Source organism: Colletotrichum scovillei, assembly GCF_011075155.1.
Source record: "Colletotrichum scovillei strain TJNH1 chromosome Unknown Contig00013, whole genome shotgun sequence".
NCBI classification, from domain to species: Eukaryota; Fungi; Ascomycota; class Sordariomycetes; order Glomerellales; family Glomerellaceae; genus Colletotrichum; species Colletotrichum scovillei.
This window is the reverse complement of record NW_023336271.1, coordinates 73,012-96,785: the sequence shown is the minus strand read 5'-3', so window position 1 is coordinate 96,785 and position 23,774 is coordinate 73,012. Positions and strand designations below refer to the sequence as shown.

Here is a 23,774-nt window from a genome sequence, read left to right as displayed (position 1 = left end):
TTCTGCTTCACGGGCAGGTGCATACTTGAAGGAGGACCGGTGCGTGTTGCGGTATTGCTGACATGCCGCAAAAGCTTGGAGCACTAACTCAGTGCCAGAAGGATGCCCCTGAAGCTTCTCGCAACTGCTTCCTGAGAATAAAGCGTCACTGCCGCTTCTGAATGATGGCACCTTCCCAAGGAAAACCTGCCCCTAATGTCGTTGAAGGTACTCATCGTGCCAAGAAAGATTCTGTGTTCAATGCCTCTCGAGGCTGTTTCTACCTACCTTACCCAGGTACCTTCCATATTCCAGATCTTGTCTGGGCAGTCATTCAATAATCGGGATCGGAGGTAAGTGGACGTCGAGTCAATTTTCCTTTTACGAAAGAGATGTAAATACGTCAGTATCACCGCCAACCAACATGGTGCCGAACATTCACCTCATACACTCGTCTTCAAGTCGCGGATGCCATTGACGGGTAATTGCGAGCGTTCGGAGAACCAGATTACTCCAAGGAAAATGAAGTCGCCTTGTTCCTATAGCGATTGAGCACTGAGCGCGGAAGGATTGGTCGACACCCTACAACAGGTTGATCGCCGTCAGCAACTCACGCCGAACTTTGCGCGCCACAATGCATGACCATGCGTAGAGCCACTTCTTGTCTCCTTGGTCCGGCTATCCCAATACTTTTTAAAGTATTATATAGCGACCAAGCTGTATCTTTCATGTTTTGTAGCTATGTGCGAATACATTTTTCAAATGTTTGACATGCCATGGACCTATCTTATGCGGGAAAGTAGGATGGACAAAATAGCCCAGAAGCCTAGGTATTGGCGACCTCTACGGGCCCAAGAGGCAGCCTGATTAGACAATTCAGGGCCAGAGACGAAAATTCCGCTATTATTCTTGCAATTCAGAAGCCCCCCAAGTCTTACACCTACATCTCTCGCCTCACCAGGCGCTGAGACACTACACATCTTCTGCAACACGAATTTCCATTCAGGTCCGAACCAACGGACACTGGTTTCAGTACTTCTTCCGGATCCAAACAATCAGTTGCACCGTCTGACTTGGTGTGGGGCACCAGATCTTCAACAACTTACTTTTGCGCCAGGGTTTGAGAGATGTGGCCTATAGGGGGTATGTCGTCTGGCTGCCCAGTGCAGATAATGATATCGCCGAAATTATGCCCGTCGTTCTACTTTCTTTTTCTGATTCTTCATCCGCTGCAGATATTATCTAAGATGACCGAGAACGAAGTGTCGCAGGACGAGTCAGATATACAGGGTGATAGCCAATCCGATCATTTCTGCACGTGTACGGTCCACGGATCGAAGTCACCTCGGACATGGCGGCAGTGTTCTGCCTGCGTAATCTCCTCAAGCCTGTGACAAAAGTTTCCATCTAGACACCAATTTCTGGAGGCAGTACGAAAGTCAGCTCTGCCGAATTCCCAAACAGGAGACCGGTTATACTATTTCGGAATACTCTAGAGCCTAGACAAACTTTGTTTTGCTCAACTGCTGTCGTCTTTGGGGCCGAAACTAGCCTCATATAGGGGTTGCTTAGTTGTATAGGCAGGTATCTAGCCAAAGCTAGAGAACTTTACCGGGGCCGAAAGCACGGGTTCACCCCTCACCCTTCGAGGTCGACCCACGCGTCCCCAATGGCCGTATGTATCTGCGGCGGAGGGAGACCTCTGTCACGTCGTCAAGCCTTGCAGCCCACTGCAGCCTGTGCCCCTTATCTTCAGTTCCGTGCCAGTGACTTTGGCTAAAAGTTTGGGGGTCTCATAACGTGCCTCAAATGCTCAGCCTAAGCTTAGTATAGAATTGTGCACAATTCTGTCTAGCCAAGCAGTAGTCGAGTTTGTTCCCATGGCAGTATGTATAATTGCTCTTGACTCCATCTCCAAGGTACGGAGAATCTGCGCTGGCTAACGACGTCGAGTTTCTAGCCCATAATGTACTCTCTGATGTTCGCTTTCGAATGCAAGGAGTTGTGGTCTAATCGCAGCCTCCGTCATAAATGTGATAGGGCGGCATGTAGTCCTCATGCCAAAATGGGATATGGGATATTCATACTCTTAATCCTCATCGTCATAAAACCAAATGCATATCCCAGTCAGCACGCCGAGTGTCTCTCATTCTTAGTCACGTTGAAATATGTGTGGAAATGGTGGATATGTTTGCTTTTGAGCAGCCCTTTTCAGCTTTGAAAAGGGGGTGTGTGCCACATGCTGGATGCATTCGCAATGCACCCAAAATACAGGGTATTTCGTGTACTTTCCCAACTTTGAAGGGAGATTGTCAATGTAAAAGGAAAAGATAAAAAAAAATAAAAAAATAGAGAACCTTGCATCTCATGCCATCCGTAGTACGTGGTTTTACTCAGATTCGCCGTCGTTCACTAAGGTAAGTCATCAGACAGCTACAACTCGTCAAATAACTACTCATCACTCTCCCCACTATCCTCATTATCAATTTATATTTACCAAAGAAAAAGTAGCCTTTGATAACCAAAACGAATTTTTCGCAGGAATTGGTTCTTTTCGGCCTCGTATATGTCCGTACATATTCTTGGGCGAGCATTCGATGTCTCATTATCAATACTAACACTTGACTCAGGTAAACATAAATGTCTCAAAAATTCTTCAGCACATTTTTTTTTATAGCATTCGCCAAGACTCATTGTATACATGGGAACAACAATAATCTGGAGCCTGAGGATGAGCTTTGTGTAAGCTCGAAGTGGTTCCATCTGAGCAAGTAGGGTGTCAAACTGGGAAGCCCCTTAGATTGTTGTTACAATTAGTAGAGTCAATAGCCACGGTTGGCAACACCGCCTTGGCGAATGGAAGAGACACGTGGCAGCCTCGTAGTCGAAAGACGTATCAATTTCCAGTATCAGAAAATCAACGGAAGCGGAGCATCTTCTGAGATGCCCTGGTCTCCCCTATGCAACGCTACACGATAGATGCTAGACGCCAGAAAACTCCATCACCAAATCCTCTTTGCGACCATTTCGTACCGTTGAACTCCGTTATAGTCGCCTTGTTGTGGCCTTTCCGGTTTCTGAACCCTTCCCTTGCCCCCCTTCAGGCCCTCCTTGTCATCTGCGTGAATCCATCTTCGTCGGTCTTCCGTGACCTCGATCTGACCGTAACCTCCAACTCTCTTCCCGGTAGCATCATAGACCTCGCGCTCCTCCTGACCAGTCGCCACCATGTGCTCCTTATGCTTCATCTTGGCGTACCTGTTTCGGGAGTATCGCAGCAGAACCATGCCCAGCAGCAGCTTGATAATCAGAAGGACCAAGAAGGCGATGAAGAAGACGACAATCATGGTCACTGCCGCAATCACATCGTCACTGGTCCACGTCCACCAAGCTCTGCTCTGGACACTTGGCTCTCCGTAAGGGTAGCCGTAGACGGCCCGGCCTAAGGCGTCCCTAAGTAACGTGTCGAGACGGTCAAGTGCTGCCACCATTGCTGGCGACGATGGTGTCGCAGACTCGACCGACAGGGACGTCTGAGTTGACTCTGCGATGGGCGTAGCTATACGTGTCGAGAGAAACATGTGGTACGTTTGGACAGAGGCTCGAATGAACAGGCACGACAGCGGAATGACAGCCAGACCAAGTCGTCTCGTCAGCGAAGGAGAGACAAATGCCTACAAGAACAATTAGTCCCCAGCAACGAAATGGAAAAGGGCTTCTTCAGGAGTTGCTTACATTAGTGTAGTAGTCCTTGCACAAGATGTCGAGGATGCGGCTGTAGAATGTCGGCTTGATGTTATTGAACTTGTTTACGTAGGCGTGTTTGATCGTGTCGACCAGCATCTCACTGCCTATGACAATGAGAAAGGGGGACAGCACCTCGCCGGACCAAACCCAAGACGGAAGAATCGTGAAGCTGAACGGCAGTATCGAAGGGCTGTGAAGAGGCATAGCACCGGAGCCTCCCAGGTCGCTGTTTTCGGAACCTGCTCCAGGTACGGAGAGCCCACCGACCTCCACAATATTGCGCATGCCGATAATGAACAGCATGATCCAGAGTTGGAAGCGCTCCACAATGTCTGCACAAGTCAGCTGGAACAGGTTGTCTTTTTCGAATCTCTTGAACACTGTGCTCTTGATCTCAACGAATTGGTTGGAGATCATGAGAGTCAACAGAGCATTTGAATAGGAGTTGACAGCCACATTCAGCGTGATGACTTGGTAGTAGAGCGCCACAGAATGGATGACATTGTAAATCAGTGCAAGTCCGAACATGCCCAGCGGAAGAAGCACCTTGGACCGGCCGGAGCTGTTTCTAGACAATGTCTCAGAACTGAAAAGACACTCAAATATGTCCTGACCAAGCGCTGAAAGGAGACGATCCCCGACCTAGCTGGATTAGTGACAAATCTTCCAATTCCAAGAAGGACTTACCTCGAGGACGTTGTAGATGACATAGAGCTTGATGCCATCCTGTGCTCGAATGAAGTGATACATCCGACTAGCGTCCAGCTTCATAAGGAATAGCGAGCTGAAAAGAATGACGGCGCCTTGTAAGAGATCCGCCTTGTGAAAGGAAGACAGATTAGAGGGTATCGATTTCGTCCTACGATGTCGATGCACTCTAGAGGCAGAAGGGTGTGGAGGGTGATGGCTCGAAGGCCCATTCATCTTATGAGTGATATGCCCGTTCCCATTCAATCTGACCTCATGTTCGATAACCCCATTGCCGTTCGCCTTGACATCTGAGTCGACATGGACAGCTGGGATGTTGTCCGGGAATCTCATATCCGTAGCTGGGGTAGATGATCTGCGCCCCGGCGGCCGACTCTGGCTTCTGTCGCGGCCGACAAGGTGATCATTATCTCCTTTTTGAGCGGACAGCGCACTTCTTGCCCTAGGTCTCCGTGCTCTGGCCCATACTCTGCCCAGCCCGTACCAAACGAAACCAACCATGAACCGTGCCTCCTTGATAGCCATATAGCCCCACCACCTGAACAATACCCCGAGGGCAATGGTGAATCTCATGGGCAGGATCGTAAAGTTATAGAGCCAGGCATCGAGACAAGCCAGAGCTCCGAAATAGAGCGTTCTCTCCAGAAATGTTGGCAGTAGTAGAACATTTTTGAGTCTTTCCCATTTGACGACGTAGGACTCATAGGGTATATCGTTCGTGTGCGAGTGGTGTATGTACAGAGGGCTCGGTCGTTGGGCTGCTAGTTCCAACTGAAGGTGCGTGGGTATAGACATAGGTGGGAGGGGTATCGAAGGAGGGAGGGGCGATGGCGGAAAAGGGTCATTTCGCTGTGACTTTGTTGGCGGCGGTACTTGGATCTGTGGTGGCGGTTGTTTGTTGAGACTGGTCGGCAGAGGGTTGATTGCGTTGAAGTGGCTGGCGGCATCAAGATTGAGAGGCGGTGGCCTGGCAACGGAGTAGAAGGAATTTCGGCGGGGCGACGTGGTTTGTGACTGTGATTGACGTCGATTCGTCGGAGGCGTCGAGAGCGTTCTGCCTGAGACAGGTCGTCTTGGCTCGTCTTGATATCGCGACCTGTTTCCGCCGTCCGTCACGGGCCCGTTTCGTCGCAGAGAGTCGGGCTGACTGAGTATCGACTGTCGAATTGCCTCGAGCTGTTCAGCGAGAGGAGAGCGAACCGGCTGCTCTTGACCGCCAGGGGCTTGGTCGGGAACTACTGCGACAGGGAGAGCTTCGGGGGCGGTGAGTTGTTGTATCCCTGCGACAGATAATCTCCTAACATTATCGTGGCTTTGATTCTTCTTCATGGATGCGGAGCTCGATCCAGCCCTGGCCCTTGACTTTGGTGCCACGTCGTCCTTATTCTCAGCCTCCTTCTTCTCGGTAGCAGTCGCAGGCTCGGATGTGGACGAAGAGTTGGACGAGTCTTGCTTCTCAGGCTTACTATGCGTGGATGAGGCATCGGAAGACTGTTCCTCATCGGAGTGGCCACCGGGAATGGTAGGGAGGGTCGAGGTAGGGGGTGCGCTCGCAGACACGTTTGGTAAGGGAGGGAGAGGTATGTGCGACACTCTGATATCGTTCTCGGCATTCGGAATGCCCTCGTCATATGCCACATTTTCGGGAGCGAAAGTAGGCATGGGCGGGAACGCCTCGACCGGGTCTACGGGCAAGACAACGGGTTGTGCAGAAGTGTCGTCATGGTTGTCATGGTTGTCGTCGTCGGCCCCTCGATCATTGTGGTGTTCGCTCGCCGCCATTCCCAAACCCTTCACTTCACTGTCTTTGTCGGATGGGAGGTATCGCCGCCATTCGCACACGGGTATGCAGGCTGTGATTGGTATCGTGGAACGCAAAGGACTCTTTGAATTGGAGATTGGAGGGAAACGTAATGCGCCAGGATTTTCTGGGCAAGTTTTGCGATAGCATCTGGCGCAGCGAGTGGTTCAAGCAATTAGCTCTGCAGTCTGCAGTTCTTCAGGTCGCGTGGGGGGGAAATGTTGCCGAGCGGGCGATCTCCAGGAACGGCTGGATTGGTGACCGGACATGGAAACCTGGCGGCGGCACAGCGCGGCAGAAGACAATGAGACCGCTGTGGAGATGCTAAATTGGATCTCTAAACGCAATGGTCCAGTGGACTCGGGACGGGCACGGAGGGGAGGCATCATGGCAGTGACGTACTGGGATGGGACGTGCGCTCGCTGTCGATTTGCGGTGAGTTCTTGGGGTTGGAGGTGTGACTAAGCCATCTGTCGCAAGGTGTGTTCACCGAAGTATCAGTATTATTCTCCGAGATTACCTACCTATTTACCACTCGGACACTCTATCAATCGATCCAACTATACACTCAGATTCCCCAAATGCCCCAGAGACAATTTTCATGAACCCGAGGTTCTCCCGTGCCTACAAGATTGTCGATATTGTATATGTCCAGTAAAATATGCAAACGATCTTCATTTCGGGTCATCACCAGAAGGGACGCTTTTCACGACAATAAATATGATGGATCTGGCTGGGACTTCTAGCCATTTAAGGGATTTTTGGTGCAATAGCCAGTTGCTAGATTTCTCAATGAACTAACGGAATATACTGAGGTAAGGTAAAATTGCCATGTTCGGGTTTAACCCCGGCCGTTGAAGTTATCAAGTGTCGGGCCGCACACCGAGTCGGCAAATCACCCAAAGAAAGACAAGGGCGATTTCCCGACCATGGCACACACCATCCGCACCCGTCGGGCCCAAATCACTTTGCGCCGGGACCATTTACCGGGACTGTTCTGTGCCCATGGGAGTATGGTTCTGTGGAAAGTAAGAGAAAAAGACCAAGACCAAAATCAAGGTGCCAGGACGTCCCATCACCTTATTTCCGCTACTACCGCCGCTCAGGTTGCCGTTTCGGAGCCGCACTGCTCGACTACTTGGATTCCAAAACTCCATGGACTAGCAAGACTAGGAGCACGACGGGAGGGCATTCGGCTTATGTCCAGCTAAAACCCGAGACACCGCAGCTCGGCGAAGTGGGTGCTGAGAGAGACCGGCACCGGTGCCCGAAAGAGTTTGTGTTTTCATCAGGGTGGCATTTTGTCTCATCGAGAGGGGGGGGGCACAGCGTCCGAGTTACCAGTTGAATCTTCCTCTTGATGGATCGGAACGGATCTCGGCCCACCCAAAGTAAGGAAAGGAGGTACGAATAAAGGGCCGGCCTTGGCGAATAGTCTCCGTTTTTGGAGATCCAGTTGCTTGGGTGCTTGGTAATTCCTCACGTCAACGGGCCCAACTTGTCCAAACCCCCCCCGGCGCTGAACATCCGTGGGCCCCTCCAAGGTCAATGACGCCCCTCCCACGTCCTGCTCGAGCTTCAGACTCTTTAAGGTCGATGGGGCCCTCTTCTTCGTCCGACCCTGCCATCCATTCCTCCAGTCCTCTGTGATATCGTCTTCTTACAAACATCAAGTACTTACCTTGTGTACACAAGAAAATAAACAGTCAACATGGCATCCAACCCTCCCGGACAATGCTGCACCGTCGGTGTCAAGCACGAGTAAGACACCCCAAGACCCCTTTGAGCGACACATATCCGTCCTGCGTAAAGAGCTACCCCGCCCCCCACTCTCCCAAAGCTTGATTGAGTGAATCCTGCCTGTACCTGTCACCGAGAAACCCGTTCCAAAGTCCCAAACATCAGCCTTATGGCATGTCTGTCGGCTGATATGATACGCCAATCTCTCGATTGCTCAACACAAGACTTCTCGCTAATCGCTTTCCGACCAATGTAGAGGCACCCCTCAGGGCAAGAAGATCACCGTCGCCGGCAAATATGAGGGCTACCTCGCCGAGGCTCCCGCCGACAAGGCACACAAGAACACCGGTCTTCTCTACGTTGCCGACGTCTTTGGCATCTGGAGCAACTCCCAGCTGCTTGCCGATCAGTTCGCTGCCAATGGTTACACCACCTTGATCGTTGACCTCTTCAACAAGGACCAGCTTTCTGTCCCCATGCCTGCTGGCTTTGACGTTATGAAGTGGATCGCCGAGGGCAGCGATGGCAAGAACCCCCATAACAAGGAGGCCATCGACCCCATCATTGTCGATTCCCTCAAGTACATGCAGACCGAGCTCGGTCTCACCAACATCGGTGCCCTCGGCTACTGCTTTGGCGCCAAGGTATGTTTTCTCCCCCAATCTCCCTCTTCTATAGCTTCTACGACCGCCGGTTTCTGACATGATCACTTGACAGTACGTTGTCCGCCACTACAAGGACGGCATCAAGGTCGGCTTCGTGGCCCACCCCAGCTTCGTCGACGAGGATGAGCTCGCCGCCATCACCGGCCCCTTCTCCATTGCCGCCGCCGAAACCGACAGCATCTTCCCCGCCGAGAAGCGTCACAAGTCCGAGGAGATTCTGCAAAAGACCGGCCTGGCATACCAGATCAACTTGTACTCTGGCGTCGAGCACGGCTTTGCTGTCCGCTGCGACGTGAGCAAGAAGGTTCAAAAGTATGCCAAGGAGCAAGCCTTTTACCAAGCTGTTGCTTGGTTCGATGAGCACCTTTTGTGACTAGCGGATAACCGTGGAGGAGAAGCCAAATTATGAATAATGGGCATGGGCGCCGCAGCTGATACCAGAACGATGGGCGGGTTTAAAAATACCAATTGATTATTGCGCGACATGATCTCGTTCCACACCTTGATATCTCGGTCTCCTGAATGCTCTGAAGCTCTTAAACAACGACCGCATCAAGCCCTCTCGGCCCAGTCTCGCTTGATGAAGTCGGCACATCGCTCTGCCACCATATAAGTCGGCGCTACAGTGTGAGCACTCGTCACCTTTGGGAAAACGCTTGCATCAGCAACGCGCAAGTTTCGGAACCCGTGGACCTTCAAATTCTGGCCGACTACACCATTATCGTCCACGGTACCCATGCGGCACGTTGAAGTTGCGTGGTAGATGTTGACCAAACGCTCCCTGATGTAAGCATCAATCTGTTCGTCCGTCACATCCCGCCACCCACCTTCGACTGTACCGGCCTTGACCCCGGGAGCGAGATGCCAGGTAGCGTTGAAGGGGTATTTTGTCTGACGGAAGCGCTCCACAAAGTTCATTGAGAAGCGAGCGGCCTTGCGCGCTGCCGCCCAGTCGCGGGGATCTGTGATGTAGTGGTGGAACACTTTGGGATGCGCCAGAGGATCTGAAGACGCGAGCTCAATTCTGCCCCTAGAGAATGGCTGCACTAGTGTTGTCTGGAATGCGCAGAACCCCTTGCCCTTCTCATAATCATACGAAGCATTGGTGAACAGGAGCTCAATATCAGGTACGTTCTCGGGCCTTAGCGCATCCGTGTTGTCGTGTTTCTCATCGATGCCATTTCCGTGGTGTCTCACGGTCATTGTGGTCTCATCAACGGTGCTTGTGTGAAACCAAGCACACAATCTGGTTCCAGAAGTCGCCAATAAGCCAGTTTTGAAGAAGAGAAAGAGGATGAAGTGCCAAATGCCAACGAGTGGACTGAACAATCGGAGATATGAATCGATGAGACGGGTACGGAAGGCGATGCCGAAAGTTATGTGATCTTGAAGGTCAGCACCAACTCCCGGCATATCTCGCACGAGCGGGATGTTGTGTTGTTCGAGATGTTTCTTTGGTCCTATACCGCTGCGAAGAGTCAGCGACGATCGAACGCGCTGGAGGGGTTTCAGGGAAATACAACCTCAACATCAGAAGCTGCGGTGAGAAGTGAGTTCCACAACAAACGATGACCTCTCTCTCAGCCTTCACGAAGCATTGCCTGGCAGGGCTCTTGTCAAGATGATCCAAAATGTGAACACCCGTCACTTCTGTCCCGTCGTCATTCGTCTGAAGCTTTGTGGCTACAACCCCAGTGCAGAGTGTGAGTCTCTCCCTTCGCTCATCAACCGTGGACTTTGGAAGGTAAGCTGCCAATGAAGAATGACGATAGCCAAACTTATCTATCATGATGTCGGTCGTGAAGAGGCCCATGGCCGGGGCGTTTGGGTTATTGCCGTCACTCTCGACAGGGAGGTTCATGTCGCCTGCGGCTTTTTGGATGCTGTTCGAGGCACAAGTTAGGTAGCAAGGACTTGGGGAATACGGTCACTACAACATACTATTGGTCTATCGGGAAGTTCAAGGGATTCTGTCGAAGGTAGAGCGGCCCTATCCAAAGTGAGCTCGATCTCGAGACGAAGAATTGGATGATACTGGTTACCTTCATGACCGCGGTAGGGAGCATCGGGGTGGCAAGCAGCGTTCTCAATCTTCTTGAAGTATGGCTCGCACTTATCCCAGCTCCATTCATCATTACCAAGCGCAGCCCATTGGTTGTAGTTACCCGGCGCGCCGCGCGTGAGCATCAGCCCGTTGACTCTGGTGGCGCCGCCGAGTGCTTGAGTATTGAAAGTTCGAGTCTTGCACCCCGTCCATTGCTCGTCGGGCTCAGACCAGAATGTCTCGATCTGAGGACCCTTGCCGTCGCTCGCAGTCCCAACGATAGGAATACGGTCAAGCCAATTGTCCTTTACCTTGCCTTTGCAAACGACGAGGACGCTGGTGCTTGGGTCTTCGCTCAGTCGGGAGGCGAGGGCGCATGCTGCTGTACCGCCTGCGTAATGTCAACTTGGGGGAACTTGGCCTCCTCGTCAACAACGACACCTACCGCCTACGATAACATAGTCAAAGGTTTTCCCGTCGACGTCAACCGCTTTGCGCTCCGGATAAGAACGAGAAAATAGCCAGGCCATGGTTACCGGACTGAGAGAAGCGTTATGAGACGATTCGAAAACCGAACTGGACTGTCCTGACGAGCAAGAGACCTCATTCCAACTATCTACTCCAGGCAGTCCCTTGGGGGGTGCTGTCAGATGAGGGGTTCTTTCTTATATGTTCGAAGGATCATCACTCGTCTTAAAGCTATAGACTAGTCTTACACCAAAGATCAATCGCAATCTACGGGAACGCCAGAAAGTGCGATCCCTCCAATCGCTGGCTGATCCTTCGCCGGCTAAGGCGACACAGGTACTTGTTTAAACCTTGGCTTCTGTTACCTGTTCACACTGCAGTCCCGGGAACTAATGTTGGGAGGAAGAACAAGATGATATCTAGAGGACAAGGACCTGAGACCTTGTCATCATGGGCGATATTTCTACGAAAACCTCTCTTCACTCATTTGCGGCCCCCAGTGTACCTCGGATCAGTGGCATCTCAACATCAGCTCACCGCCAGCAATACTTTTCATGCTAACCGACTTTGCATGCTGTAGCACACCAATGTCGACCAACTATCATAAGAGAAAGACCAATACCGGTCGGCAGGCCGCAGGAACGGCCAAGAATGCGTGCGATTCGAACGATGCATGTTCAACAGCATCAATGGTGCCCCACTGCCTCCACTACCTACTTTACTGCGTATGGCTTGTCACTAACAATAAGACACTCAAGTAAGGTAACTTAAGGTAAGGATGAGTTCGGATAAACGGGTGTTACGAGAATTAGATGGAAGCTTCTATTGACTTTGAATTGGCTTGTCAAGGTATTTGATCAAGGTACTTTACTGGGCATTGGCGGGGAAGAGGGAAAATAAGCACTGAAAACGGGGCACAACTCGTCATTTTCGTCCCTCCCTTTCTCGTCCTGGGTACCTACCTAAGGTACCTTACTGTATACCTACCCAAGCTACCTACCTAGGCTGAGGTGCTCTTTCCTTCCATTTGCACTGACCTGTGGTTCCAAGTTCGAACGGCGGCCCGCTCCTAGCCCCAATGATGGGAGGAAGGCGCAAGACGCAAGCTTAGCCACGCTGTTCGCACTCTTTTTCGAACATCCGCACTGCACTGCACTGCCTCCAAAATGGACGATAGTCACCTACCTTACTACGTAAGGTAGGCTTCATCAGTCGATGATTTCCCCCTCCCACAACGACGTCGCCCATCTTCCACGTCAACATACGTCGCATCGCCTTGCCTTACATCTGCATCTCCATCAACAATAGCGGAGCCACCACCGTTCTCGTCCCCAGAATCCCGCTGCCTGTTGCACAGCAATGTAGCGCAATATAAGCCACGAGCTAGCAACTGATAGGGCTATTGGGCAAGACATGGGGGTAAATGCTGACACAGGGGAGGGGTTGGGTTGGCAATGGGGCCGGCCCAGTAGAAGCAGGCAGGCAATAACCGATTTCATGATTGGAGATGGCTGGTGAGACGAGCTGAAGCTGCTACGGAGTACCAAGCCAAGTACTGACCTGCACTCTTCTCCCGTTTCCCAGTCGCGGCTGTGCCGCCATCGCGCGCTAGCCAAACGTGCAGCCTCGTCCTGTCTCGTCGAGATTCTTTTTCGACTTCCTTCGACTCGACACACGTCACGGCTCCCTTCTGCCGCGTTTCTCCTCCTGAGCTGAGCCTGCTTGTCTGCTCCAAACTCGGGTTGCCTCACGCCACCCATGGCTTCCTTCAATTTCATCAAATCTGCCCCCATGACCGACGTAGACCGCTCTTGAGCACTTCGATACCACCCTCAACCGAGAGAGCACCAAACTTCCGAGCACCATTAGCTGTGCAGCTCCGAAATAGCCAACCCGCAAGGCTCGGTAAACAACGGCAAACATAAGTCCATAACGAACCCATTGGACCGAGATAATAGCCATGGAGGGCATGAGCGAAGCACAGTTCAACCAGACTCTTCAGCAGATTAACGACAATATCAACGACGACGACAAAGAATTGTTTGTTGCCATTGTCGCTCTCGTCATCTCTATCGTCGCCTTGCTTGCATCCCTCCTGCAGGTCGCACAACAATATTTCGCTTCCGCCGCTGGCTATTCAAGTTGTGGCAGCAAGGTGATAGGAAAATGGTCCGAATCCAAGCAGCGCAAAATCAAGTTCACCGAGTTCCGATTCGAGGTCCTTTTCGAAGCTCCCGTTATTTTCCTATGCCCTCCGACTAATAAGAAGGGCCCCGTCAAAGACGAACCCATTATATTCATCGACGGCTCGGAAAAGAGCTTGCTGGACAGCCGGTCCGAACTTCAAGATCAGAAGGATGTCTCCGACAAGGAGCTAGCGAAACAGTCAGTCCATACGGCTGACAATGAGCGAGCTTCGTGGGTGGCCCTCCTTTCTGCCCTGCAAAAAATGGAACATGAATCTAGGGAATGGCAAGAAAGACAATATACCGAAAAAGTCTACCAAAAGCCACCCAAGGGATCTGACCAGCTCGAGAGCCAGGAAAACGTCACCAGCGTCCTTAAAGAAGTCAGTGACAAGTATACTCTGACGGTCGCCATTCAGAAGAAGCGTAGGAGCTGGGACACGATGCCGACCAACGTCAAGAAGCCATACGCCACAACGACGTGGTGCCATATGGTCGAAATGCTAGCCATGCTCGGCGTTTATTGGGTCGAATTCAATAGGACCAACGATAGATACCGTGCAGAAGGCAATGGCTACACCATCACGGGGGAGAAGGTTAGCGATCTTGGTATCATGTTCACATTCCAGGTTTATGGACGCAGTCGATTTGAGAACAATCGTGTCATACCCGTGGACGAGACCAAGGAGCTTTGTTTTGGCTTTCTCCCAACTATCTACCGGGCGACGTCGGACAATCGACGTTTGAAGTTCCCCAACGATGAGCCCCGCGACTTGTCGACCCTGAACTTTGCCAGCAACCATGAAATCGCCGAAACGCTGGTTTTGATCGGCTGCAATACCAATACCGTCAACTACTTTTCCACCACATCGACAGCCAGGGTTGGCCATTTGTTTCCCGGTAAGCTGAGGTCGTACAGTTCTTACTGTTGCCCTGCGCTAACATTTTCTTGGCAGTTGCTTTCGAGATCGTAGGCATGCTTGGTCGTACACTCCACATTGAGAAAAGCGCATTCCGTTTACTTCCCAACCCTACTCACTATCGATGGGATACGAAAAACTTCTCCTTAACTAAACTGCTGGAAGCGTACACCATGCAAATGAACAAACTCAAGTCGGATCAGCCAACTCCTAGCCTTGTCGGCAGAGCCATTCGGAGGAACATCCGAAAGATTAATGGGCTGATCAAGACGCACACTGCCGCCTCTGGCAACTGGTTGAGCCTGCCCCTCATGGATGCTCTGCACGAGGCTCTTGACGACACCGATGAGATTTTGACGGCAAGGGCGAAGGTATCTCGGCCAACAGCGCCTCCACGGGTCGACTCGATGATGACCGCAAAGCCTTCGGTTTTTGAGGGCAACCCTGAAGGCGCAGTCGAGAGCGCACGACGTGAGATGGTTCAAGATGTGTTACGCAGTCATATTCAAGAGGTCCTAGGAGGGTTCAACGAGAAGCCGGAAAAGACGGCACCGAAACCTACAGGTAACGCCGTCACAATGGAAAACAGAGTGAGGAGCCAGCTTCGATTTGAGGATATCGACGCGGCACCACCAGAACTCAAGCAAGAAAAACTCATGGAGGTTTACTTCCGCTTGGTGCGGAGAAAGGTCATCGAAGTGTCTCGAGAATCGTCAGATAGGCGCGAGCAGCCTACTGTGGGCTTTGGCGGCCTTAAAAAACGGAACCAAACCAACTTCAGTACCCGGACCGTCGAGACAATAGACGACGATGAACCAATACTGCTGCACGAGTTGGGCGAGGAGCATGTCACCCATGAGGATATCTGGTGCACTCTTGTTTTCCGGATGATTTGTTGGCTCATGCTACACGATTTCCACAAGAAAGATGTCCAGGTATCGAAGAGCGAACTTTTGGGCAGTCGCTTACCGGTATATATCTCATAGTCGAAGGATATGGCGAGGAGGTTGACGATCACTTCAAGCATTTTGGAAAACAAAAATTGCATTAATAGGATATGGATGGATATGGACGAATTATGATGAGCATGAGAGCGAGTAGTTTGATGTCCCCCGAAAGCCCTCATTGGAGCTAGACATGAAACAACTTCGGTCTTCAGGGTAGCTTACGAATGATGACAATGACAATCAAACGGATATCTTAAAAAAAAAATTGAAATTCTCTGTGTGAGAAGACGAGATTCTAGGCCCGTACGCTCTGGCTGAGAAGGACTGGCGGCAGCAACGCTTATACCTGTCAGCGCTTCGTCAACTTGTCATGCGATTGATCCCATGGCCAAGGTCTGGGACAAGAGTCTGGAGGGGCCGATGGGCTAGTGAATTCCTGGAGAGGCAACCCGAGGCTTGAGAACGAGGATGGAGCCCGACTGAGGGATGCGGAGCCCGTCACTGGCTCGTCACCGAGGCTCCGACCGACCTTTTTGCGATTCCAGAGCTCTAGCACGGTACTCCATGATCGCCCAGCGGCCCAGAAGGTTCCCAAGCTGCAAAGTGATTGCAGTCTTCACATTCCAAGGTCCTCTGGGCGTACCGGTACTCATGGGATCGGGGACGCGCGAGAGCGCTAGGCCGGATGAGGGTGAACGGCGGCAAACAGGGGGAAAAGAACCTTGGTTCGGCAAGAGTGGGGAGGCCTACGATTGGGAGCCTGTATCCGCAAAGGAGCATGGTTCACCGAGGCTGTGGGAAGACGATACCTACCTAGCTGGCCATGCTGCCGGATCGTGAAGTGCTTGGAGGACTGTTTGTTGTCCTTTGGCTCAAAATACCAGCCGAGAGATACGTGGGATGAGTGTATGTGATGTGTATGGAGACTTAAGATTGATTCGAATGCTAATAACACAGCACAGCGCCTTGACACTGTAGGGGCTCTTGATGTCACGTAGTGGAACCTGTAGTCCGCCAGAACGACTTCATCGACGTGTTGCGTATTCAATTCCTTCACGTTGGAAAGCAATGTTACATGCGATGCTTCGGCTTCCCTGGGCGCGCGCACGCACGCCGAAGGTGAGGTGCTGCACTCACTCAATGTGAGAAGGACGCGCGGGGAAGGGCATTTGACTTTATCGATGCATGATCAAGACGGAAGCAGACGGATGAGGCCAGTAGTTTGATGCAGGCCGCAGCTCACCATGGTTGTTGGTCTCTTTAGACGCCGGTTAGTGTGATGTCGTCCAATGCCTCGCAGTGCACAAGACGCATCTGTGCGGCGGCTTCCAGGGCTGGGTACGAGCCAACGAGCCTCGCGAACGAGTGTGGTGTTTGCCGGTTATTTCATCCATGGTTGGCAGACATGGCTTAGACAATGGCTCTGTCGGTTCGTAAGTGGCTTGCTGCTGGCGTCTCTCTTCTCTCCGTTCTCGAGGCGTGTGTGTCAGCGGCTTTGCAACGGAATGTCTTGGGCGTTGGTCCCCTGATTAAGAGAAAAAAAATGCGTCTATAGGGTGGTGACTCTGGCGAGGAGTGCTGCGCGCTGGAAGCACTTTTCGGGGTTGGGGGTCCAACAATTGCATTCTCGAAACAGAATCGCGGTGTGGGAGGGCGGTATGAGACGAGACACTGCTTCACGGGCGACGGATAACGCGTTTACACAGTCTGTATTACCAGAGGGTGCGTGAGTACTAATCAGGTAGACGCGACCAGCCTATCCATGGCCCCCTCTTGGCGTGAGATCAGCGGATGATGGGCAGGCGAAGCAGTTTAGAACTTTGGGTACGGAGTACGGAGTACGGTAGGCGAATGTGCAACCTACTGCCCAAGTTGACGCGAGAATTGGACGAGCCCGGCGTGAATGTCACTGGGGAACCTGGTCCCGTGGCCGTGACTGCGAGAATGTGACTGGGGGCCATGGAGAGTGCAGTGCAGGGAAGGGAAGGGGAACAAGGGCCAGCCGCCAGCGGACCGAGGGGTTGGGTTTGACATGGTCCTGAGTTCGGCCGGCAACGGCCATACCTAACAAGGGGAACAATTCACAGTGACGACTGAGGACTGACAGCGGCAGAGGGCCTTGGTCTGGTGTTTGTTGGAATGGAGATTGATCATTGTATGCTCGGAGGTCTCTTGCTGGCTGACCTCGTCTCAAAGGCGGCAAAAGGAGTCGAGAACCAAGACAGTGGAATTCCAGCCATTCTGCCGATGGCGTACAAACAAGGAACCTGAGGTGAGAGACATGTCCGAGAATAGACAGAGACAAAGACGACAGCTGCATATGTATGTAAGCGCAACAACATTGGTAGACAAGCCATGGGCGCAGCAACAGCCAAGATTCAGGACCAACAAGAGCAACGAAGCTGCTTGCGAAGTTACCTATGGATATCAACCTGCCTAGCTTCATGCCTCTAAGGCGACTCGTTCCACAAGCAGAAGCAATATCTGTCTACCTACCTTACTTACCTTACCTGACTGCCTTCCATCACTCCGAACATATCGTCAATTCGTAGATGCATAAAGTAAGGTAAGGTGGATGACAAAACAATCTGTTGCGATGGTGAGTACCTTGTCCGCTTGAAACACCGGGTCGAATACCTCTACAACTAACAGAGAAAGGGGGCCCCGCTGGATGGAATCAGAAGGGGTTGCAGTCACTCACTGGCTCAGAGTCAGGTGACCGAGGCAGCAAGGCTTAAGGTAGCTAGGTACCTACACTTGCCTTAGGAAGTCGCTCAGGTCGACCATGGAGCGAATCTGGAAAGAAAGCACGGGCTCCAGAATCCCACTTTCCCTCACCTTGACCAGACCTGGAGCGCACGTGCTGCTTCCCCACTTTGCCACGGGACAGGTACGAAGTAATACTGCGTACCCTAGGCGTGGACATCTGCTGTGTTAAGACCAAATGGAGGACGGAAGTAATCCAGGGCTGGTAATCTAAACATTCGAGGCCAACATAACCTCGAAGAAACAAGCAAAGCAGAGCAGAGACAGCAAGGCCATGTCAAAGAAAGGACATGCCCCTTTTTCAGTGTTGGCTGGTGGTTTTGGCTGGACAAGGTCAGGCAGGTATGAAACCCTGGGTTGCTCGCTGTGGCCGCTCCCGAACCAACACACCGGCCAAGTGGCCCAGTGACGCTCGTCGTCCTGAGTGAGTGGAGGCCACTAGAGGAGGAGCCTGGCAAGCCTGGAAGCAAGGAACGATTGAAGCAAAGTACCCTTTCCGCCAGCTGTCCACCTCAAGATACCTCTCTCTTACTACATATCTAAGGATAGGTACTTTGATGCGAGCGGCGAGCGGACCACAAACCCGCAACGAAAAAAAGATTCTGTTTTTATTTCTTTTCCTTGCTGCCATTCCGCCATCTCATCTCATCTCGTCGCTTGAGCGTTGTCCGCTTGCCTGATCCACTTTCCATGCCCAAGAGTCGAGACTCGAGATCCGGACGGCACCTACCTAGCCTGCTCGTGCCGGGTAGGTATTAATGAATCAATCGAGTCTGTTCTCGTTCAGTCGAGATGCCCAACATTGGACCCTTGTTCTATGCTCTCATTGCCTCGATAATCTGTCGCCCACCCAGCGTTACGCTCAAGTCTCAAAGGAGAGGAGGGGGTGCTTTGATATCATCTACCTCGAATTATGACAAAGACGCAAACAAGCCTGGACCCAAGCCTGACCTGATCCAAGCAAGAAAGTAAGAGAGGCGAAGACGCTTTCTACTCTCTTGTTCTCCCTCGCCGCTTTCACTATCTCGATGCTGGAAGCCAACTTTGTTCCCCGCAGTTTGGAAACCTTCCATTCTCTACCAAAATCCTTCCAGGTTACGTCTTTGGTACCTACTCGACATTCTTCCATGCCCGGCATTTTGCTGGGCTAACAATTGAGAAAACCCTTCTTCATTCCTGCATGTCACCATTTACCGCTCCCGAGGTAACTTGGCGGTGGGAGAACCTTTCCTCGATATATTACCCACAGATCTAAGTACCTAGCTTCCCTGACGTCCGGCCGCCGACAGTCGTCTCACAGTGTTATTGACCGACGCCTGCTTTTTCGGATTGCCTTGTATCGCCCGCGTCTTTCCTTCCACTGCGGCATTGCTTCTGCGCTTCCATTCTGGTCCGTTGCGGTGTGAGCAGCGGCCTTCTGTTGTGCCGTGCAACTACTAATTGGGTACCTTATTGCTTTACTCAAGGCCTCCCAAGGTTAGGTAAGGTACCTACTTCGAGCAGATACGGAGAGCGGTACCTTGGATTCAGTGCTTTGTAGGCGAACTTACAAGTACCTTCCCGCCAGGTACTCTTTCCTCAGGGGTGCCCATCCACCTGGGGGCAGGCAGTGAAAACCTGGAACGAACCTCCCCGTGCTGTTTCTCCTCCGCGGTACTGAGGTACCTACCTTCCATTACCTTCATTGCCCCCCAAAACCGAGAAGGACCGCACCGCATCACCAACGCGAGTCGCTCTTTCCGCCGTGGCCCGCGACACCCTATCCGTACGTACCTAAAGTTCCTAAGGCTCCTGCCCGCCCTCACACCCTCGCGGTTCACCCTCCCCTCCCGCCTTGGTTGTCCACGGTGCTGCCACCAAAAAACTCCACCTCCACATCCACAGTACCCGCACCCGTAAGCCGTGCCTGCAACCTGCGACCTGCGACCGTAATCCCGCCCGCCACCTTCGAAATCCCCAACCCTCGCTCACACCCGATTCCGATCCCAAACCTTACATTTCCTCTCCTCTTCGACACCTCCCCTCTCTTTTCCGACACTCTCACGACAATTACCCTCCGCCTCACATCGCACCTTGCAGCAGTCGAGACTTCGAACTAGACCGCATACCACGCGAGAGGCAATATGACGCCCTCGCCCGGTCCTCAGATCAATACCACGGAGGTGAGGCGGCCTCGCTCCAGCCAGACCGTCTCCTTCTCTGTCGACGAAGGCAATAACTCTATTCACGGATCCGACTCGACAAGCCTCCAGTTGGCCGTCTCTGAGTGCATAGAAACCACAACCACAACTACTACCACCACCACCAAGCGGACCTTTCCACCCGTCTACCTGCGCGAAGTTCGTCCTCTCCATGAACTCGACTCCAAGGAGTATCCTCTCGCCTCGAAGCCTCTACCCCCCGAACTCGCGAACTTCTCTTTCAGTGTCTCTGGCTCCTCGTCCGATGGCACCGTCGACAACCCTTTCACTGCCAAAACAGTAAGCACCCTCACGACTTCCCACTTCGTCTATTTTTTTTTTTTTTTTTCTTTGCCTTCCTTCTTTCTCATTCTCCTTTCCTCGCCATCCATCTCATTTGCTGACCTTGTCTACCTCAGCAGCGCAAAGCACCGATTGCAGCCGAAAGGCAACCTGCAGGCCTCCTGAAAGATGACGAGTCGAGTCAAGAGTCCCCAAGACGCACATCAAAGTCGCCCTCAGATGCCAGCCAAAGAAAGTCTCGTCGGTCGAATCCCCGCGAAGCATCGCCGTCCTACAACGCGTCGCCAGTACTACCTTCGAGACCCTCCAGGAACCCCAGACCGACTGGGCTCTCCATACCCGAGGACGCTTCGCAACGCCTTCGACGCCAACTTACGAGGGGCAGACCGTCCGGCTACCTGGCCACTCCAGATACCTCCGAAGTCGCTGGTGCAAGCTCAGAGCGTGTGACGCGACCCCGAGGCCTTCACGCTCACCGCTCCAGTCATACTCCCCCAGAGTCGGGACCGAGTCAAACAAACTTGCAGGAAGCGGCCAGCCCCATCGGAAGCGATGCACTCACTGTCTTCAGCAGTAACGTTGCCACTCCGCCCATCACCGACGCTGACCCCGAGCCGTTTGTTGATACCGACGAGTCGCTCCAACAATCTCTTAGAGCCGTTGGCCACAGACCCTCCATCGATGCCGTGGCTGCACAGGATGCAAGCCTACCTAGTCCGAGACTTTCGCCTACCCTGGCAGCCGCTCAACTCAATTCGAGAGACTCAGATGACGAAGATGGAGAGTCACCCCAGAGCAGTGCTGTTGCCCGACGAAATGTCAGCTTCCGCGACCAGGCCTGGTTGCATGAATCACAGACGACCGAGGAGGGCGGCTACGCCTCCGACATGTCCATCGTTGTGGATGACAGCTCCTTCCAAGCGGACGACCTCGACGCCCACACCGCCATGCTTGACACCCGCAACATGATGGAAAGATTCGACGCCATGCCCAATGAGATGAAGAGCTTTTTAATGTATAACCTTCTCCGCCGATGCCCGAGAAAAACACTTCGTCTTGTAGCCGATGTTGTCACCCCTGCGCTGAAGTGCGACTTCTTCAAACAGCTCCCTCTCGAGTTGAGCTTCCACGTCTTGTCGTTTCTCGATCACCGCGACTTGTGTCGAGCTGCGCAGGTCTCCAAGCATTGGCGAAACATCGTGGACACGAACGAAACTGGGTGGAAGGAGTTGTTCGATCGCGATGGTTTCACACTGCCTCCGGGTGAACTGGACAAGGCCATTATCCAGGGCTGGGGTTGGCAAGATCCCGTTGGAGTCACTGGGGCCGAGGTTGACTTGCGACCTCTGAGCAGACTGGACTCGGCCGATATCGAACTCACCAAATCCGTAGTCAAGGCTGATGCGACGAGCAGGCTTCGCAGTTCCAAGCGAAAGAGGGCTCTCAACTTATCTAGCGCCGATAGATCGAAGCGTAGAGCTAGCGGCCAAGATGTAGCCCGGCTGGATGCGATACAGTCCGAGGTGAAGCAACACAAGTCCGAGGGACCACTTTCGGCAGCCAACGCGGCGGCCGCTGCTGTGCCCAATCCCAAGACCAGCATCCCGGGACTCCAGAAGTTGCATCTATTCAAGTCCCTTTACCGACGCCATTACATGATTCGGCAAAGTTGGACGAGCGGCAAGGTCAAACCTGGACACGTTGCTTTTGCTGCCCACCCCCGCCATGTCATAACATGCCTGCAATTCGACGAAGACAAAATCATCACCGGTAGCGACGATACCTTGATCCATGTCTACGATACCAATACCGGAAAGCTGCGAAAGAAGCTCGAAGGCCACGAAGGCGGCGTCTGGGCCTTGCAATACGAAGGAAACATGCTCGTCTCTGGATCTACCGATCGATCTGTTCGTGTCTGGGATATTGAGAAGGGTCTTTGCACACAGGTCTTCTATGGACACACTAGTACCGTTCGATGCCTGCAGATCCTCATGCCTACTGAGAACGGGAAGGGGCACGATGGAAAACCCATCATGATGCCGCCAAAGCCACTCATCATTACGGGGTCCCGTGACAGTCAGCTTCGTGTCTGGCGCCTGCCTGAGGTTGGCTCTCGCAGATACATCCAGACTGGCCCTCCAGCCAATGATGCTGACTGTCCGTACTTCATCCGAACGCTTTCTGGACACACGCATTCTGTGCGTGCCATTTCTGCACACGGTGATACCCTCGTCAGTGGTAGCTACGACAGTACTGTTCGCGTCTGGCGGATCAGCACTGGCGAGTCTCTGCACGTTCTGCATGGTCACTCCCAGAAGGTCTACAGCGTCGTACTCGATCACGAACGTAACCGTTGTATCTCAGGATCCATGGACTCTCTGGTGAAGATTTGGGACCTGAATACCGGTGCTTGTCTCCACACTCTAGAAGGCCACAGCTTACTCGTCGGATTGCTCGACTTACGCGACGAAAGACTCGTATCAGCTGCTGCCGACAGCACCCTACGCATCTGGGACCCAGAGAATGGCAAATGTAAGAATGTGCTCACAGCCCATACTGGCGCAATTACATGTTTCCAGCACGATGGCCGAAAGGTCATTTCTGGAAGCGAGAAGACGGTCAAGATGTGGGACATTCGTACTGGCGAGTGTGTTCAAGATCTCTTGACCGACCTGAGCGGTGTTTGGCAGGTCAAGTTCGACCAGAGGCGTTGTGTTGCAGCTGTTCAGCGAGACAGCTTGACCTATGTCGAGGTAAGTTTCTCCTCTGGAGATTCATCAGACAATTTGCTAACCAACACATGACAGATTCTCGACTTTGGCGCTGTCCGTGATGGCAAACCTCTCTCCGAGCTTGGCGAACGCAAGCTCCTCAACGAACCAGAAGTCCGCGCTCTTCTGGCTGAAGACTTATAATGACGAAGGAATATCAAGATAGGACAACAGGAGTTTTCACGAACAAGCATATTACGACGGGCAAAACAGCATCCACCAGGGGGAAACCGCATGATGGCATAATGACATTGGTAGGGCGGTGTTGGATGGGCTTCTTCTACCCTCACATTCTCGGCGTTTTAACAGCCACAGGCGGGGCTTGAAAACAAAAAAGGCGGGCGTTTGCATGATTCCTGGGCCGCGCAGAGCGCATATACCACTTCGTTGTATGGGATAATGTAGATATCAGGCAAAAGCCGCACGAAATGAAACGGTTTATGGTACATCAATTATCACATAGTGGTTCGCGTCTTTTTCTTGCAGTAGACAGTTTATACATTGTGATTATGAGCTCTCTCAATGCTACACTTGACCCAGAATGACAAC

The 23,774-nt window shown here is 52.4% G+C and overlaps 5 protein-coding genes across 5 annotated transcripts; 3 read left to right on the top strand and 2 right to left on the bottom strand.

Annotated features, from left to right (window-relative positions):
* Window positions 1-2,925: 2,925 nt before the first annotated feature.
* Window positions 2,926-6,469, bottom strand: HER10_EVM0007219 (eukaryotic membrane protein family). Its single transcript, XM_035476781.1, has 3 exons — window positions 4,414-6,469; window positions 3,715-4,368; window positions 2,926-3,653 (listed from the first exon to the last, which is right to left on the bottom strand). Exons 1-3 carry the CDS (start codon window positions 6,214-6,216, stop codon window positions 2,982-2,984), a joined length of 3,129 nt encoding a protein of 1,042 aa, XP_035325927.1. The 5' UTR covers window positions 6,217-6,469; the 3' UTR covers window positions 2,926-2,981.
* Window positions 6,470-7,946: 1,477 nt separating this feature from the next.
* HER10_EVM0000080 (dienelactone hydrolase) lies at window positions 7,947-9,013 on the top strand (the record flags this gene model as incomplete). The annotated part of the gene is made up of 3 exons (XM_035469875.1): window positions 7,947-7,996; window positions 8,232-8,619; window positions 8,693-9,013. The coding sequence occupies 3 exons, from the start codon at window positions 7,947-7,949 to the stop codon at window positions 9,011-9,013; spliced, it is 759 nt and encodes a 252-aa protein (XP_035325844.1).
* Window positions 9,014-9,192: 179 nt separating this feature from the next.
* On the bottom strand, window positions 9,193-11,286 carry HER10_EVM0012201 (choline dehydrogenase; the record flags this gene model as incomplete). Its single annotated transcript, XM_035481601.1, has 5 exons — window positions 11,130-11,286; window positions 10,683-11,075; window positions 10,582-10,630; window positions 10,164-10,523; window positions 9,193-10,108 (listed from the first exon to the last, which is right to left on the bottom strand). The coding sequence occupies exons 1-5, from the start codon at window positions 11,212-11,214 to the stop codon at window positions 9,193-9,195; spliced, it is 1,803 nt and encodes a 600-aa protein (XP_035325984.1). The 5' UTR covers window positions 11,215-11,286.
* A 1,313-nt stretch (window positions 11,287-12,599) lies between these two features.
* HER10_EVM0003942 (modin) lies at window positions 12,600-15,570 on the top strand. Its single transcript, XM_035473603.1, has 2 exons — window positions 12,600-14,238; window positions 14,295-15,570. The coding sequence occupies exons 1-2, from the start codon at window positions 13,113-13,115 to the stop codon at window positions 15,242-15,244; spliced, it is 2,076 nt and encodes a 691-aa protein (XP_035325883.1). The 5' UTR covers window positions 12,600-13,112; the 3' UTR covers window positions 15,245-15,570.
* A 4,228-nt stretch (window positions 15,571-19,798) lies between these two features.
* On the top strand, window positions 19,799-23,716 carry HER10_EVM0001891 (WD domain-containing protein). The gene is made up of 3 exons (XM_035482874.1): window positions 19,799-20,451; window positions 20,571-23,207; window positions 23,262-23,716. The coding sequence occupies exons 1-3, from the start codon at window positions 20,095-20,097 to the stop codon at window positions 23,367-23,369; spliced, it is 3,102 nt and encodes a 1,033-aa protein (XP_035325864.1). The 5' UTR covers window positions 19,799-20,094; the 3' UTR covers window positions 23,370-23,716.
* The last annotated feature ends 58 nt before the right edge of the window (window positions 23,717-23,774 follow it).

What these genes read in the sequence shown, in the direction of transcription:
- HER10_EVM0007219 (XM_035476781.1), bottom strand. Translation starts at nt 6,216, where the DNA reads ATGGCGGCGAGCGAACACCACAATGATCGAGGGGCCGACGACGACAAC. An exon ending in TCATCTACAACGTCCTCGAG is followed by an intron (nt 4,369 to 4,413) that starts GTAAGTCCTTCT and finishes TAATCCAGCTAG; the next exon opens with GTCGGGGATCGTCTCCTTTC. An exon ending in GCAAGGACTACTACACTAAT is followed by an intron (nt 3,654 to 3,714) that starts GTAAGCAACTCC and finishes TTGTTCTTGTAG; the next exon opens with GCATTTGTCTCTCCTTCGCT.
- HER10_EVM0003942 (XM_035473603.1), top strand. Translation starts at nt 13,113, where the DNA reads ATGGAGGGCATGAGCGAAGCACAGTTCAACCAGACTCTTCAGCAGATT. An exon ending in GGTTGGCCATTTGTTTCCCG is followed by an intron (nt 14,239 to 14,294) that starts GTAAGCTGAGGT and finishes TTTTCTTGGCAG; the next exon opens with TTGCTTTCGAGATCGTAGGC.
- HER10_EVM0001891 (XM_035482874.1), top strand. Translation starts at nt 20,095, where the DNA reads ATGACGCCCTCGCCCGGTCCTCAGATCAATACCACGGAGGTGAGGCGG. An exon ending in ACCCTTTCACTGCCAAAACA is followed by an intron (nt 20,452 to 20,570) that starts GTAAGCACCCTC and finishes TGTCTACCTCAG; the next exon opens with CAGCGCAAAGCACCGATTGC. An exon ending in ACAGCTTGACCTATGTCGAG is followed by an intron (nt 23,208 to 23,261) that starts GTAAGTTTCTCC and finishes AACACATGACAG; the next exon opens with ATTCTCGACTTTGGCGCTGT.